The sequence below is a fragment of the Myotis lucifugus genome, unplaced genomic scaffold, assembly GCF_000147115.1.
Source record: "Myotis lucifugus unplaced genomic scaffold, Myoluc2.0 scaffold_65, whole genome shotgun sequence".
NCBI classification, from domain to species: Eukaryota; Metazoa; Chordata; class Mammalia; order Chiroptera; family Vespertilionidae; genus Myotis; species Myotis lucifugus.
In genome coordinates this window covers 4,580,980-4,597,289 of record NW_005871113.1, presented here as the reverse complement: position 1 = coordinate 4,597,289, position 16,310 = coordinate 4,580,980, and the positions used below count along the sequence as shown (strand labels likewise).

Genomic DNA, 16,310 nt, shown 5'->3' with positions numbered 1-16,310 from the left:
CTGAATACACTATACATTGATTACAGTTAATTAAGAATTATCTGTGACAGGCAGATGTGGCTCAGTTGACTTGTGAGCCAGGAGGTCACATTTACTAGATTCCTGGTCAGGGCACATGCTTGGGTAGTGGGGCGTTCAGGAGGCAGCCAATCCATGTTTCTCTCTCATCACTGATGTTTCCATCCCTCTCTCCCTCTCCCTCCCTCTCTCTGAAATATATATATATATATATATATATATAGCAAGTGACAAAATACTTTCCTCATTCAATAAAAATCCTTGAAGTACATTGAAACAAAAGTTTCATTTTAATACTTGAGTTCTATACTGACAAATATCTGGCTTTGTCTTCCATATTCATACCTAAGAAGAAGACATCTCTTTTTAGCACTTAATAAAGGCTTCTTTTGCCTACCATTATATCACTTAGTATATTTTTGTTCCATAAATTCTATTTTATATCACTTAATATTTACAACAATCTTGTCAGCTCAATGGTTCTGTACCCACTTTGCAGACAAAAAACCGAGGTTCGGTGGTTAGGTGACTTGTTCATGATAATAAATCAGTGCAATTGCAATTCAACTCAATCTAACTTCAAAGCTCGTTCTACCACACCAAATGCCCACTCCCCTTCCTCGTAAGGAAATAGGACTCTAAGAACTGTCTGCAGAGAAGGAGCAGGGGATGGTTTTCGGATGGTCTCAGCTGTAGTTAACCTGTCCAGTAACCTGCAAGTAACAGTTACAGAACTCAAAAAAAAATCGCTATAAAGTCGGTGCACGATTATTAATCACCTTTTGGTGAAAACCTGTTCTCAACTGAACGATCTGAAAAATAATTTTTCAATTAAAAAAAACAAACTGCTTGGAAAATCGGGGTACTGTGCCCCCAAGTGGTCAAAAACGGGGCCATCACCAGAGCTCGCTATGAGCTCGATTTGTGCAAGGCCAATCGAGCAACGCGGCAATTTTCCCTGCAATTCACCAAAAGCACAGGCGCCCGCCCCCCGCCTAGGGAAGCTACGCGCATGCCCGAGGCTACACCGCCTGGTGGCGCCACTTCCCCCACATCCATCACACCCGCTCAGCCCGCTCTTTTGAATACCTTTGTCTAATTCCATAAGGGCAGAGTTAGCATCCAGCTCCTGTTCACCATAGCCGGCATCTGCCAAGAAAGACTTAGTTGAGTTTGACGCCATGGCCCCAATAGTTACTGGACTATCCTATTCAGAAATATTGCAAACTCGGCCCCATCACCGCCATCTTCTTCCACCACCTTCTCGCGGATTTTTCCTCCGCGCTCTGTCAAATTGTGGTACGCATGCGCCCTGGTCACCACGCCGTTCGCCAGCACCTCAGCGCCGCCCCGCGCAGGCGCCCTGGGAGCTGCAGAGCCCCAGGTTCCCGCGGCTGGGAGAAAAGGAGGCGGGGATTCGTAGAGGGAAGTGAATCGACGGCGCCCGGACGCCGCGGTGAGAGCCAATCAGAGGGCGTGACGTCAGTTTGGCGGGGAGTTTGGTGGCCGGGGCTTACAGTGGCGGGAGTTGGAGGCTATAACTAGTCCTCTTCTCAAGGACCCAAGTTGCGAGTTCTGCTGAACCGGTGGCATCTCGACGACTTTCCTCTCCGTTGTGCCTTCCCCCCCGGCCCAGATGCTCTTCAATTCGGTGCTCCGACAGCCCCAGTTTGGCGTCCCGAGACATGGTGAGTAACGGCCCCAACCGCTGCCTGTTGCTGGCGGGATTCGCCTCCCCCGAAACCACACCTCGGACCAAGGCCGAATCCAGTTGTTTCCCAGCTCCAGCCCCGAGTTCTCCTTCGGCCAGACGACTGGAGAGAGCTGCGCTTTCATGCCCTCGGGACACTTTTAATCGGAGTCTCCATTTTTAGAACTAAAATGTAGGCGGGCGGAGGGAGCGAAGTTAACTTAAATGGCCTCCTTTACGGCTTGTGCCTATAGTACACTTTTCGTGGAAAACGCGTGCATGTGCGTGCGTGTGAGCGTGTCTGTGTGTTTCTCGTCAGCTCTGTGAGATCGAGGAGGCTCGTATGCATGGATTAATTTGTTGTGGAATCCTAGTGAGCCCTAATATTTATTATTATAGCACTTCAGCGAATCTGACCCGCTGTTCAGGAACTCCGTCGAGCGGAGAAGACAGAACATCTGCTTCTAGCATGGCCAAGAAGGCTTTTTTTCTCCCTGATTACTTCATATGCATAAACATTTGAAATTATAGAGTGAAAAGTGCCCATAACCACACACCCCAGAGAATACCACTATTAAATAGATTGAAGTATATTTTTCCAACATGTTTTTTCAATGCCGGGGGTAGTATGTATTGGTATTTACAGAGGTGGTATCAAAGTGTTTTGTTTTGTTTTTCACTCTCACGGTGTAACTTGGGAATATTTCCCTATTGGTGTGCAGAAGTCTAACTTATTCTCTAGAGTTCTTGAGGTTCCTGAAGTTAAAACTTTGGCAGTAAGAATTTTGAGCCTGGGTTTGAGTGTCATCGACCTGAAACTTTCTGATAAGAAAGTTACTGCTGGGACTCAGCTTGGATAGAAATGCAGGATAGGTCTTCTTTCTCTTTAAAACCACGTGCGGGGGGAAAAAAGAAAAGAATTTGAGAAGGGAGCTTTTTATATTTAAGGCATAGGTCTAGGACAATGATTTTCAACCGGTGTGCTGCAAAAAAAAATAAAATTTAAAACATGCAATACCTGACTATTTAGTCGGGGCACTGACCTCTTTTCCCTTAGATTGTCAAATAAGGAAATGACAACAGCCAACACAACAATAGCCGTCCGGTGTGAACGAATCAAAATTATACCTTTTTATTTTTTGTCAGATTGGCAAAAAATACATATTTTGGTGTGCTTCAGAAACTTTCTGATAAGGATGTTACTATCTAGACTAAGCTTGGATAGAAATGAAATTTCATTCCTTTAAAAGAAGGATAAGTCTTCTTTCTCTTTAAAACCACGTGGGGGAAAAATCACGTGGAAAACAAAAAGAAAAGAATCTGAGAAGGGAACTTTTTACATTTAAGGCATAGGTCTAGGATAACGATTTTCAACAGGTGTGCTGCAAAAAATAAAATTTAAAACATGCAATACCTGACTATTTAGTTAGGGCACTGACCTTTTTTCCCTTAGATTGTCAAGTAAGAAAATGACAACAGCCAACACAATAGCCGTCCGGTGTGAATGAATCAAAATTACACCTTTTTATTTTTTGTCGGATTGGCAAAAAAATATGTATTTTGGTGTGCTGCGGAATTTTAGTAATTAGTTTATGTGTGCCATGAGATGAAAAAGGTTGAAAAATCGTTGGTCTTTTAGGAAAAGGATATTGAGGAGACTGAGTAGTCCCTCAGCTTTCTGCCACCAACCTAAAACTTTATATCATCCTGACCTACTTCCCTCTTGCATAATATTTTAAATCATACTTTAAATACCCCCTCTTTTTGTCTATCCAGGGACCTTGCTTGAGTAACTTCTCTGTCTGTCAGTGGTTAAGAGCTTTGGCTTTGGAGATAAAATGCCTGCGTTCTTTGTTGTTTTTTAATGCCTGAGTTTTAAATCCAGTTCTACTCTTATCTGTGTGACCCGAGGCAAACTCTAGCCTTGATTTTGTAACACATTTTCTCCTAATTCTCCAATTTATCCTCTACATCTTCCTTTCTCTCTCATAAATTCTCATTCATTGTTATGTGTTAGGCTTTGAAATTCATTCATCCTTATATAGTATGCACTGAACATGATAGGACCATTTTCTCTTTTCCCCTTCCTGTCAGTGTTCCATCCTAGGCCCCCTTTCTCCTTCTATCTACTCCCATTGATGATCGGAGTCTTCACAGGGCTTCTTCCACTGCCACCTGCAACCTTCCCTTCCCAAGACTGTTACATCCAGTCATAAAAGTTGTATGAGTATCTTTACCCAGATGGTCAGTGCCACAGGCATCTCAAACTCAAATACCTAAACTGAACTGACTTTTTCCCTAAACCTGCTATATTACCTATTTTGGCAGTGGTTCCATTATTTTAAACTAGTCTGCCCAGCCAGAAACCTGAGAGCTAATAGAAATTTCTCCATTTTCCTCAAGTTACACATCCAGAAAGTTTCCTTATAATCTCTTGACTCTAACCTCTCTTTCCCCACTGATTTTGCATCTTCACCATATCTTGGATCTGTTCTATGTTTACCATTCCGTTTCCTTAGTTTGGGCCCTGATACCTTCTGGTCTGGACTATAACAGGTCTCTCAAGTGGCCTCTCTCTAGTTTATTCTCCACATTGTTGCCAATGATATTTCTAAAATAGAAATCTGATTACTCTTCTGTGTATTTTTAAATTGGTACCTAAAAGTTTTTATCATAAGTTTAAATAAATATAAAGGATTTAATTTCTGGCCATATTATAAATATTGACTTATTTTAAGCTTGAAAATTGGATTGATCACCCTTTTTTTGTAAAAAAAATACATTTGAATTGATATTATCTGTGATTGTAAGGCTCTGTGTGTTAAAAGTTCATCTGGATTGACTTAACATTGCAATTATTAGTATGCAATTAATCAAAACAATATATATACATATTTTTTTACAATATATATTTTTAATTTTGATAAGGAATTACTAAGCAAAAAGTTAAAATTTTATTGGAAGTGTATTTTTTCAAGCAGTGGATTTGTGTGTTCATTATGCCTTTACTAAAGGGAGTATCTGGTTGTCTCTCATTTGGGGCCCCAGAAGTTTTTACACCTTGCGGTACCGCAAGGTGTAAAATTGGGGTAATGGAAATACCTTTCTTTTGAAAGTGTAAGACAGTGATGAAGGGAGAGGAGAAAAAAGCCTCAACCTTTACAAACAATCATTTTTAGAAATGTTTATACATGGAATTTGAGTATCAGGAAATAGATTCTCTGAAAACTCTCATGTCCTCAGATACTCCTTGAAAAATCTGCAGGTAATTTTAAATTGTACATTGGGTAAGTAATAGGCTTTTCAAATGAGTGTTGTGGGGGGAAAGCATTACAAATTCATGTTGGAAACAGCTTAACACACTAATCCAAAAGTAGTTTAAGGGTCTGGTCCAAAAATGGAGGGGACTAGTTACTAAGTCGTGTTGGGCCATTTGTTAATATTTGGATATTAGTCTGTAGGTTATGAGGCAAAGTTGACAGGAGTCAATGTTTAATTGTAAAGAATTAGATCTCCATAGCATACATATTATCTTCAGTTCCACCTAAATTATTTAAGATTCAGTTCTTTTGAATTAGTGTGAAGTCATTAAATTTTTTTGAAAAATCCTAAACCACAAGTGTGCATTTCTATAACTTTTTAAAAAATATATTTTTATTGATTTTTAAAAAAATAATTCTTTATTGTTGAAAGTATTACGTATGTCCCCTTTTTTCCCCCTTTGACCCCCTCCAGTCCACCCCTCCCACCCCAGGCCTTCAGCACCTATTGTCTGTGTCCAGGGGTTATGCATATATGCATACTAGGTCCTTGGTTGATTTCCTCCCACCCACCCGCCTTCCCTCTGAGATTCCGCACTCTGTTCATGCTTCCATGTCTCCAGATCCACTCCGTTCATCAGTTTATGTTGTTACTTAGATTCCACATGATTGCAATCATGTGATACTTGTCTTTCTCTGACTGACTTACTTCACTTAGCATGATACTCTTCAGATCCCTCCATGCTGTCTCAAAGGGTAAGAGATTCTTTTTTACTGTTGTATATATTTTTGTTGATTTCAGAGAGGAAGGGAGAGGGAGAGAGAGACATCAATGATGAGAATCATTGATCAGCTGCCTCCTGCACGCCCTCTACTGGGTATTGAGCCCACATCCCAGGCATGTGCCCTTGACCAGAATCAAACTGGGGACCTTCCCATCCACAGGCTGATTGATGCTTTATCCAGTGAGCCAAACCAGCTAGGGACATTTATATAACTTTAGAACAGAAGCTTTGGTTTTTAAATTCTTTCTGTGGGTGGATATTTTTTTAACTCTACAACATAACTAATTATTGTATTCTTTTGGTGGTCTTTAATGGCTAATTTATAATGATATCTGACCTTGAGATAAAATCCTCAGGAATAATTACTAAATCTGGATTGAATTTATTTGCCTCCTTTGTTCTGATTCCCTTAGGTTATCTCTATGAACATGAGGTTATGTCAGGCTTAGCTGTCTTCTCCAGTTTTGTTTTTTAATGAAAAGTGGGACTCGAAAGTACCCTAAAATGTGAGAGTTTGTTAATTATTTAGACAGCTCTCAATATAGAGTATATTGTCATTGTTTCCTCCTATATTTAATAAAATCTGATTTTAATAACTATTTATTGAATCAATGTTCCTTTTATATATATTTAAAATGTTTCGACCCACATATAAAAATGATAGATCTTTGAAGATGTTTTACTTTTTAGACTATAGTGCACATTAGGTTTCTGAACCAAGCAGAGTAAACTCTTCCTCCACCCTGAAATTCTTCCCCTGTCTTGTATATTCATTGAAAACATATTCATCTTTCAAGATTTGTGTTTGATTTCACCTCCTCTAAAGACTTCCCTGACCCTCCTACTATGCCAAGACTAACTGCTTGTACTCTAGGGGTAGGTATATTTCAAGATACTATGACTTGAATTTCAGCACTGGAAAGGAAAAAGGAAGTGAAATTAATAATCAACTTGTGAATATGTTAGTGGCTACAGTAGGCATATTTGACATAATTATTTCCTTTAATTCTATGACCATTGGATTATGTATGATGTTGCTAGTAACTTATGAGTTTACAGTAATGTTGCGTTAGAATCTCTAAAAACAGTCTCCAAAGGGTTGGAGAAGATCTTTTTTAATGTGTAAAGGCCATTTGGTTTTTTTTGCAATCTTAAATGTACTAGCAAGAGTCTCTATTTAGATGAAAAGCCCAAAGGCTATACCTTACCAGAATTTGGGAGTGCTCATTCATTCTTTCTTAGGAAAATACCAAAAACTGTATTATAGAGGATTATAGATAGTGACTGGGTCTGTATTAGATATATAAAGCTTTTTATTTTATTTATTTTTAATTATTTATTTATATTTGGTTGATCCTCACCTGAGGATATTTTTCCATTGATTTTTAGAGAGAGAGAGAGACAGACAGACAGAGATAGAGAGAAACATTGATGTGAGAGAGACATCGGTTGGTTGCCTCCTGCACATACCCCTATCAGGGCCGGGGAACCTGCAACCAAGGCAAGTGCCCTTGCCTGGAATCGAATCCGGGACCCTTCAGTCCATGGGCTGACGTTCTAGCCACTGAGCCAGCTAAGGTTTTTTAAAACAAATAATTATTTCTGTATTTGTTAAAAGTACTAAAATGTGATGATATATTGGATTTCTATAAGGAATTGTATCTTATTTTAGGATGGTCTTCACAATATCCTCTACAGTCCCTTCTAACTGGTTATCAGTGCAACTCTAATGATGAGCACACTTCTTATGGAGAAACAGGAGTCCCAGTTCCTCCTTTTGGATGCACTTTCTCTTCTGGTAAGAAAATTACTGTCTAGCTAGGCTTGCTAAAAAAAAATAACCTATTTCACACTTAAGAGGAAAAATATACAGAGATATCTCCCTTTCAAAAAAAAAAAGTAAGATAGGTGATAGAGTTTTTCTAAGACTGTTCTTCCTGATTCATGAAATAGACTTTTCTTAATTTCTGTGCATAATTATATATATCCTCTAAAGCAGCGGTTCTCAACTTGTGGGTCACGACCCCTTTGGGGGTCGAACGACCCTTTCACAGGGCTCGCCTAAGACCATCGGAAAACACATATATAATTACATATTGTTTTTGTGATTAATCACTATGCTTTAATTATGTTCAGTTTGTAACAATGAAAATACATCCTGCATATCAGATATTTACATTACGATTCATAACAGTAGCAAAATTACAGTTATGAAGTAGCAACAAAAATAATTTTATGGTTGGGGGTCACCACAACATGAGGAACTGTACTAAAGGGTCGTGGCATTAGGAAGGTTGAGAACCACTGCTCTAAAGCATAGGACCTCATAGTACTTTTTAAAAAACTAATATAGGGAAAAGGTTGCAAAGGTTCAGCCATCATGAAAACTGTTTTGATCTGATTGAATCTATCTTTCTGGAATGCCTTGGGGAACAAAAGAACAGAAATAGAAATACTTTTTACCACTGTTAATATTTCTAAAACAGGAAAAGTAAAAGGTTGTGAAAAGGGGATTTTAAACTAATAGACTCAGCCTGCTGGTGGCCTACATCATATACCTTTATTAGCCATTGGCCAGTACCACTCTTGTTTTGTTTGAGTACCATTCTTTATTCACCCCTCTCTTAAATGAGAGGTTATCTGAAGATAATTTTGGTGGTTTTAAGTCATTTACTGAATTAGAAAATATGGCAAATTTTAAGTAATTTTTAATTCAAATTACCTCTGGACCATATCAGATGCCATTTGGGTAGAATCATCTTCCCTCTTTTCTAACAGATTCTTTGTGTTTACCCAGTAGCTTTCAATTAATCTATATTATATATAGGTTATATATACTTATATATTTATACATATGTATATAATTTTATAATAAGCTCTAAAATTATGTTACTCTTCATACATTCTATTCTTTATTTTTTATTTAGCTCCAAATATGAAGCATATACTAGCAGTTGCCAATGAAGAAGGCTTCGTTAGATTATATAACACAGAATCACAAACCTATAGAAAGAAGTGTGTTAAAGGTAAGTCTAGGTCTAAGGTTTTTGTTTTACCATTTTAAATCCATATAGCCTCAAGTAAATTATTATTTGACTACATTCCCAATTATATTCATTTCTGATTAAGTTTGTTTAAGGACCAGGCTATTTCTTTCAATAGATGTTAATTATGGCATGACTTTACTGAAAATTAAGAAAAATACATTTTAGGATTAAAAACAGTTCTTTTAAAAAGGTTCAATCTTTTACACTTAATATCATTGGGAGAAACATTGTTTTAAAATACTTATATTGACCAAGCATCTTTCATATGTAAGACAAAGTTCTATTGACCTAAAAAGCTGATAATTTGGAACTAATAAGTCAACTGTTGAAATAACTAAAATAAAACAAAGACTGTAAATGATATAGACATACAAAGAAAATGCTATAGAAGTCAAAGAGCAAGTCCTCATGTGATAAAGAAGGGGAGGAAAATTTTTTTTGAAGGATGGGACATTTGAGTTGGACTGGTATTTAGACCAATGGCGATAGAATAGGATACTCCCGGTGGAGGGAAAAGCATTAGCAAAGACGTAGAAATATGAAAGAATAGGATATAATAAGGAAATAGGGTGTAATTCGGTTTCATTTGAATGTAGTATGTAGAGAACAGTGAAAGATAAATCTTGTGATAAAGGACAAAGCCTACAAAACTTTGAGGTGTCAAACTAAAGTACTTTAGACTCTTCAGAGAGCAGGATGAAGATTTTTGAACTGGAAAATGTTTCAGAAAGATTTCATTTTAGAGAATATATTACTAGTCACCTCATGGAAAGGAATTTGATATCAAATGTTAGTTCTATGTTGTAATGGTGGGGATGTTTTGTATTATATCACTCTTTAAATCTTCCTTCTCCATTGTAATGCGCTTTGGCCAATGGACCTTAGGGTGCTGACCACTGACTTTTTCACTACAGTTTTCAAAGTATTTAAACTGCTATTGATATGACTACCTCAGAACATAGTTTAGACATTTCACATTCATCATTTTCTTAATTTAGAATGGATGGCTCACTGGAATGCTGTCTTTGACCTTGCCTGGGTCCCAGGTGAATTTAAACTTGTAAGTGGCTTTCATTTTATTTGGGTCTGAGTAGAAAATGGTTAAGGGTTGCTTTATTCAATTGTGATAACATTTTTTAAAGGTTACAGCAGCAGGTGATCAATCGGCCAAATTTTGGGATGTAAAAGCTGGTGAGCTGCTTGGAACTTGCAAAGGTCATCAGTGCAGCCTCAAGTCAGTTGCCTTTTCTAAGTTTGAGAAAGGTAGGTTTGTACCTGTCTTCTTTCATCTCCTCAGCCTCCTTTACAATGGGGTAATAAGAAATTATAATTGTTTCCTCATTTTCTGCTATCAAAGTTGCTATTTTATGTATATAGATGATTGAGATTCTAATATGACTGAAAACCTAAATGAAATTAAGTTGGGTTTTAGTCTTATTCTTATGGACATTATCTCCAGCTTGTCCCTGAAAATCAAACATTGTCAGGTAATTTTTTTCTATAACCTTGCCAATAAGGTAAAGATTTGTTAATAGCTACTATACCTCTATTCAATTCTGGGTGTCCTTTAAAGTCTAAACCCTGTACTGGCCACTGATTTGCCTATTCTGCACATTCATATAAATAGGAACTATATAATATGTGGTCTTTTGTGACTGGCTTCTTTCACTTGGTGTAATGTTTAATCTTATTTTTTTTACCTCAAGTTGAATGATTTCTGTTGCTCTATCTTCAAGTTCACTGACTTTTCCTCTGTTCTCATCATTATGCTCTTAAAGTTATCCAGTGAATTTTGTCATTTCAGAAATTGTTTTCTATTCTAAATTTTCCTTTTTTATAAGCTCTCTCTGCTGAGATTTTTCATCTTTTCAATGTAAATGTCTTCTTTACCTCATTTGACATAGTTATATTTGCTTTACAATCTTATCTGATAAAGCAACATGTGAGTTATTTCAAGGTTGGTCTCTGTTGATTTCTTTTCCCTTGAGGATGACTCATTTTTCCAAACTCTTTATATGTCAAATAATTTAGTTATATCCTGGGCATTGTGAATGGTATGTTGGACTCTGGGTTCTGTTATATTACTTAGGGAAGAGTTGACGTTTTTGTTCTAATGGGCAATTAAGACTCAAGTTACAGACTCAAATCTGCAACAGGGCAGTGGGTTCTATCTCAATTCTGTTCGTTAATTTAAGTCTTAGTTGCAAGCTGCTTTAAGTTTTCCCCTTCAAAGATGGTTCAGGGGTCAGCCAGAAACTTATCCTGAGTTAAACACAGAATCAGGCCTTCCCTGGCTCTGGCTTTCTCTAGGGTTTCCCCTTCTCTCTGGCAGCTCTTGTTGCCCAACATCTCCTTTTCCAGTTTCTCTGGCTTGGAAGATGGCAGGTTTTTCTATTGGCATTTTAGTTGCTTGCCCACTGGCTGCCCTCAAGGTAAAACCACAAAAGACCAGTAACTTAGCCCAAGCCAATCACTTGCTTCAGTTATTGACTCTCCTCCAAAAATTGCATGTTTTTGTTCAGTCTCGATAGAGCCCTCAGATCATTTTTTATATTTTTTTTCCAGAGTTTAAAAGCTAATGCAAGTGGATTGGTTTGGTAAGTGTCCACTCTTCCATACAGAAGCAGAGTTGTTTTGGCTTAATTTTAAAGAATAATACATTGCAGATAAATTGAAGTTCTTCTATGTTTTCTTCTCCAATCCCATTGCCCCCTTCCACCTCTAGAGGCAACCCCTTTCACAAATTTTGTTTGGATCTGTTCCATGGTTTTCTACTGAGACAGTACAACTTGGAGGTTTGGAGTATGGGCTCTGGATTCCTACTGTCAAGAATACCTTTACAAATTACTCGTTCTCTCTGTGCCTTAGTTTTCTCATTTTCCCAGTAAAATGGGAATAATAATAACCCACTAATAGGATTAATAACAAGGATTGAGATAATTTATATAAAGCACTTAGGGCAGTGTATAGCACTTAGTAAGCACTCAATATATTTGGTTATTGCTTGTTTATCATTCTTACTATAACTTTACCATATATATAGTGTTTTATGTGGTTTTAAGAAAATTTACACAGGGATTATTCTGTTGAGTTTTTGTTTAATATTTGACATGTGTTTTGAGTTTTTTGTAATTCTTTACCTTCACAACTTTGTTTTCTCTTATTTGTTGTTGAACCATATATTTTTAATTTTTAATCTCTAGCGCCAATTATAGAAGCTAGCATATAATAGATACTCTAGGAAACTTAAGTTGAAATGTACATGTCATTGACCAGTTTTTTAAATTTCTTGATAAACTATTTCCCCACAGCTGTCTTCTGTACAGGTGGAAGAGATGGCAACATTATGGTCTGGGACACCAGGTGTAACAAAAAAGGTAGTCTAGTTCCATTTTAATTTTGATAAATGTGGCCTGTCCCATACTTCATTGTTTTGAAAAAAAGGTTTATTGAATTCATCTGATAACCACTAGGGGGCACAAGTTCATAATCCTTTATTTCTGCTTAATGTTCTAATGCTCATGATCTTAGCGATTGTTGCAAGTATTACCCTCTGTATTTAAATCATATTGTCTTCTGAACTATATTATTTATCTAAATGATTGATGGAATTGAAATTATTAATTCATTGCTCATTGGTAAATGATCTTTTATAATTTTTTTGGCTTTAAAGAATTAGGTTAGATTAAATGTAATTATGCTCACCTTGCCCATTGATGCCATTAAGCAGAAACTAATGATCATCTTCCCTTTTTTAAAAAAAGTTATTTTTAGCCCTAACCGGTTTGGCTCAGTGGATAGAGCGTCGGCCTGCAGACTGAAGGGTCCCAGGTTCGATTCTGGTCAAGGGCATGTACCTTGGTTGCGCGTACATCCCCAGTAGGGGGTGTGCGGGAGGCAGCTGATCGATGTTCCTCTCTTATCGATGTTTCTAACTCTCTATCCTTCTCCCTTCCTCTCTGTAAAAAATCAATAAAATATATTTTTTTAAAAATTATTTTTAACAGACTATTTTATAGAGCAGTTTTAGTTATATAGCAAAATTGAGCAGAAAGTATAGAGCATTCTCTGTGTACTGATATACCCCATCTCACACAGCCTCTTCCACTATCAACATCCATACGAGAGTTAAAAATTTATTACAACTGATGAACCTACATGGATACATCACTATCACCCAAGGTCTATCTGTACTTTACATTAGGGTTCACTCTTAGTATTGTATATTCTATTGGTTTTGACAAGTATAAAATGACATGTATCTACTATTATAGTATCATACAGGATAGTTCACTGCTCTAAAAATACTCTCTACTCCAACTATTAATCCTACCCTCCCCCAATCCTGGCAACCACTGATTTTTTTATTGTCTTCATGGCATTGCTTTTTTTTTCTTTCATGGTTTTGCCTTTCCCAGAATGTCATAATTACAGTATGTAGCCTTTTCCCATTGACTTTTCTTAATTAGTAATATGCATTTAAGGTTCTTCTGTCTTTTTATGGCGTGGAAGCTCACTTTGTAGCACTGGATAATATGCCATTGTCTGGATGTACCACAGTTTATTCATACATTCAAATACTGAAGCACATCTTGGTTGTTTCCAAATTCTGGCAATTATGAATAAAGCTGCTATAAACATCTGTGTGCTTATTCCTTTTTATCCATTATAATCTCAACACAAAAGATGTAATGTGGTAGCACTGCTGGCTTTGAATTTTAATCTAATAAAGAATGTAATTAATCTTGAAATCTTATATATAAAATAGAGGCCCGGTGCACAAATTCGTGCACGGGTGGGGTCCCTCGGCCTGATTGGCCTGATCAGCGCCGTCTTGCCCAGTCCCAATCAGGGACGATGGGGGCCGGCTAGCCGGGGAAGGACTGCGGGAGGGCTCCAGGGCATGTCCGGCCCTCTCACCCAGTCCCGATCGGCCGGACCCCAGCAGCAAGCTAACCTACTGGTTGGAGCATCTGCTCCCTGGTGGTCCGTGTGGGTCATAGCAACTGGTTGAGTGATTCAGTCAATCTATCGGTTGGACACTTAGCATATTATGCTTTTATTATATAGGACGTTACATTCAGCATAAGAATAAGTTCTGAAAACTAAATAAATTTCCTCTGAATATCTTTCAGATGGATTTTATAGGCAAGTGAATCAAATCAGTGGTGCTCACAATACCTTAGACAAGCAAACCCCTTCAAAACCTAAGAAGAAACAGAATTCAAAAGGACTTGCTCCTTCTGTGGTAAGGTTTTATAGCTATATACACGTGTGCAGATCTTAACAGTGGGATAGAATCTCAAGGAATTTGTTGGTCATAAAAATAGGAGCTATAGATTGAGTGAGAATCTTCATTTCCTCTTGATATCAGTGGGTTTTTTGTTAATGCTAATTGATGGTTTTCAAAACCTAGTTTGCAACAGAGGAACCTGGGAAGCATATTAAAAATTCAGCTTCCTAAGCCTCATCCTTAGGGTTTCCATGCACACACTTACCTACAGCATAATGTGATTCACTAGGAAAGGGGCAGTAGTTTGAAGAAGTATATTAAGTACTATGATAGTTTCTGTTGGGAAGGAATCCCTGTTGTTTTCATATAGTACCTTTCTAGTATCTGATAGTCAAAGCTCAGACAATGCCCAGAATACATCTTTTTTCTCACCATTGCTCTTACTTTAATGTGTTTACTTTTCTAGTACTCCTGGTCTGTAGGATCCAACTTAATATTTTGGGGGGAGGTATGGTTGTTAAAACAGAACTTAAAATTGCATACCATGAACAGGACACAAGCAAGAATGGAAACTGGCAGGGTTAGCATGAGGTCTTTGGAGGTTCGATGAAGTTAAAATGAGTAATATATTTCAGACATTTAATTAGATTCTGAGCCAAGAAAACCTATTAACAGCAATTAGGTAAAAAACTCCATTGAGCACCTTTAAATTTTTCAGAGCACGTAATAACCATCTTTGATCGGTAGTTCTTTAGATACTCTTATATGATAGTCTAGGTAAAAATCTAGATAGACGGTGATATTTCATAGATGAAACAGGCATGGGAAAGTTAAGTGAATTTCCTAAGGATACACAACTTATTAGTAGGTCTGATTCTAAGTAGAGTCAGTAGGCTTAAACAAGTTAAATCTTTTAATAACCAATATGTTTCTTAAGTGTAAGTCAAAGTGATTCCTAGCTAAAATTACTTCTTGGTCAGCAAGAAGATTTAGTCTAACTGAGAGTTTGGGAGAAAAAAAGCCATTTTAGTACCAGGTCTCTTGATGGTGAAGATTGTGCTGTCCAAAATAGGATTTACTCCTTTTCTTTTTCTTCTTTGTGTTATTAGGATTCCCAGCAGAGTGTTACTGTGGTCCTCTTTCAAGATGAGAATACATTAGTCTCAGCAGGAGCTGTGGATGGGTAAGAGCTTTATTTCTTGGTTCTTTTGATAAGGTCTCTTTCATGAACTGTGATGGGGAAGTCACCTAGTCCCATTATAATTGAATATGTGCGCTTTTAACTTCCCAACATAGTGAATACCCAGCTGAGAAGAGGACCTGCAGATCACACTGGAAAATATCTAGTTAGGACTCTTGCTCAAATAATTAAGTGAGATAATACATGTGTCACACTTAGCACATTTTCTAGCACATTTGAGCAATATTGGCTGCTCCTATTATAGAGAAGCTGGATAGGTAGCTTGCTTATCTATGCAGTATAATTTAGTCAGTAATTCGTATTTAAGAAGTAAAATTGCTACTATCTTAGATTTTATCTTCTCATGGTTTAGTAATAACCTAAAAGAAAAAACCTGATTTGGGGCATTTCTGGGAGTGCTCTAACTAGAATAATAGTAAGTCTTGATGACTTTCAATTCACATACCTGCCATCCATGATTGGTCTGAATTTCTAGCTTCAGATAATTTTGTGGTACTTCTTGATTGGTTGCTTTGTTCAAATATAACTTATTTGAGTATAGGGACTCTTTCATTCTTTTTTTTTAAGCATGTAGCATAGTGCCTAATACTTATTATTATTATTATTATTATTTTAATATATTTTATTGATTTTTTACAGAGAGGAAGGGAGAGGAATAGAGAGTTAGAAACATCAATGAGAGAGAAACATTGATCAGCTGCCTCCTGCACACCCCCTACTGGGGATGTGCCCGGAACCAAGGTACATGCCCTTGATTGGAATCGAACCCGGGACCCTTCAGTCCGAAGGCTGACGCTCTATCCATTGAACCAAACCAGTCAGGGCGGGACTCTTTCTTTTGTAAGCCCCCGTCTTTGTCCCCTTATTTACTCATTATATCTCCCAAGACATCCTCCCTTCAAAAAACAATTTAGCCTGGCCGGTGTGGCTCAGTGTTTGAGTGTCAACCTATGAACTAGGAGGTCATGGTTCGATTCCTGGTCAGGGCACATGCCGGGGTTTCAGGCTTGATCCCCAGTAGCAGGCATGCAGGAGGCAGCCGATCAATGATTCTCTTTCATCATTTATGTTTCTAT

The 16,310-nt window shown here is 37.6% G+C and overlaps 2 protein-coding genes across 9 annotated transcripts in view; one reads left to right on the top strand and one right to left on the bottom strand.

Moving 5' to 3' along the window:
• Positions 1-1,424, bottom strand: part of INTS7 (integrator complex subunit 7) — a 42,586-nt gene extending 41,162 nt beyond the window's left edge. Inside the window, exon 1 of the mRNA XM_006089902.3 lies at positions 1,108-1,424. Within this exon, the coding sequence (XP_006089964.1) occupies positions 1,108-1,201 (94 nt within the window). The 5' untranslated portion in view covers positions 1,202-1,424. The remainder of the gene's footprint in view (positions 1-1,107) is intronic.
• A 21-nt stretch (positions 1,425-1,445) lies between these two features.
• DTL (denticleless E3 ubiquitin protein ligase homolog) overlaps positions 1,446-16,310 on the top strand; it is a 42,998-nt gene continuing 28,133 nt past the window's right edge. The window contains exons 1-8 of one of the 8 annotated variants that reach the window (XM_014456850.2): positions 1,446-1,706; positions 7,426-7,551; positions 8,681-8,779; positions 9,799-9,860; positions 9,943-10,063; positions 12,112-12,177; positions 13,936-14,048; positions 15,143-15,216. In XM_014456850.2, coding sequence (XP_014312336.2) covers positions 1,655-1,706; positions 7,426-7,551; positions 8,681-8,779; positions 9,799-9,860; positions 9,943-10,063; positions 12,112-12,177; positions 13,936-14,048; positions 15,143-15,216 — 713 coding nt within the window. In that variant the 5' untranslated portion in view covers positions 1,446-1,654. Of the gene's footprint in view, positions 1,707-7,425; positions 7,552-8,680; positions 8,780-9,798; positions 9,861-9,942; positions 10,064-12,111; positions 12,178-13,933; positions 14,049-15,142; positions 15,217-16,310 lie in introns of those variants that run through there. The other 7 variants (XM_023754775.1, XM_023754776.1, XM_023754777.1 and 4 more) reach the window with 7 other exon arrangements.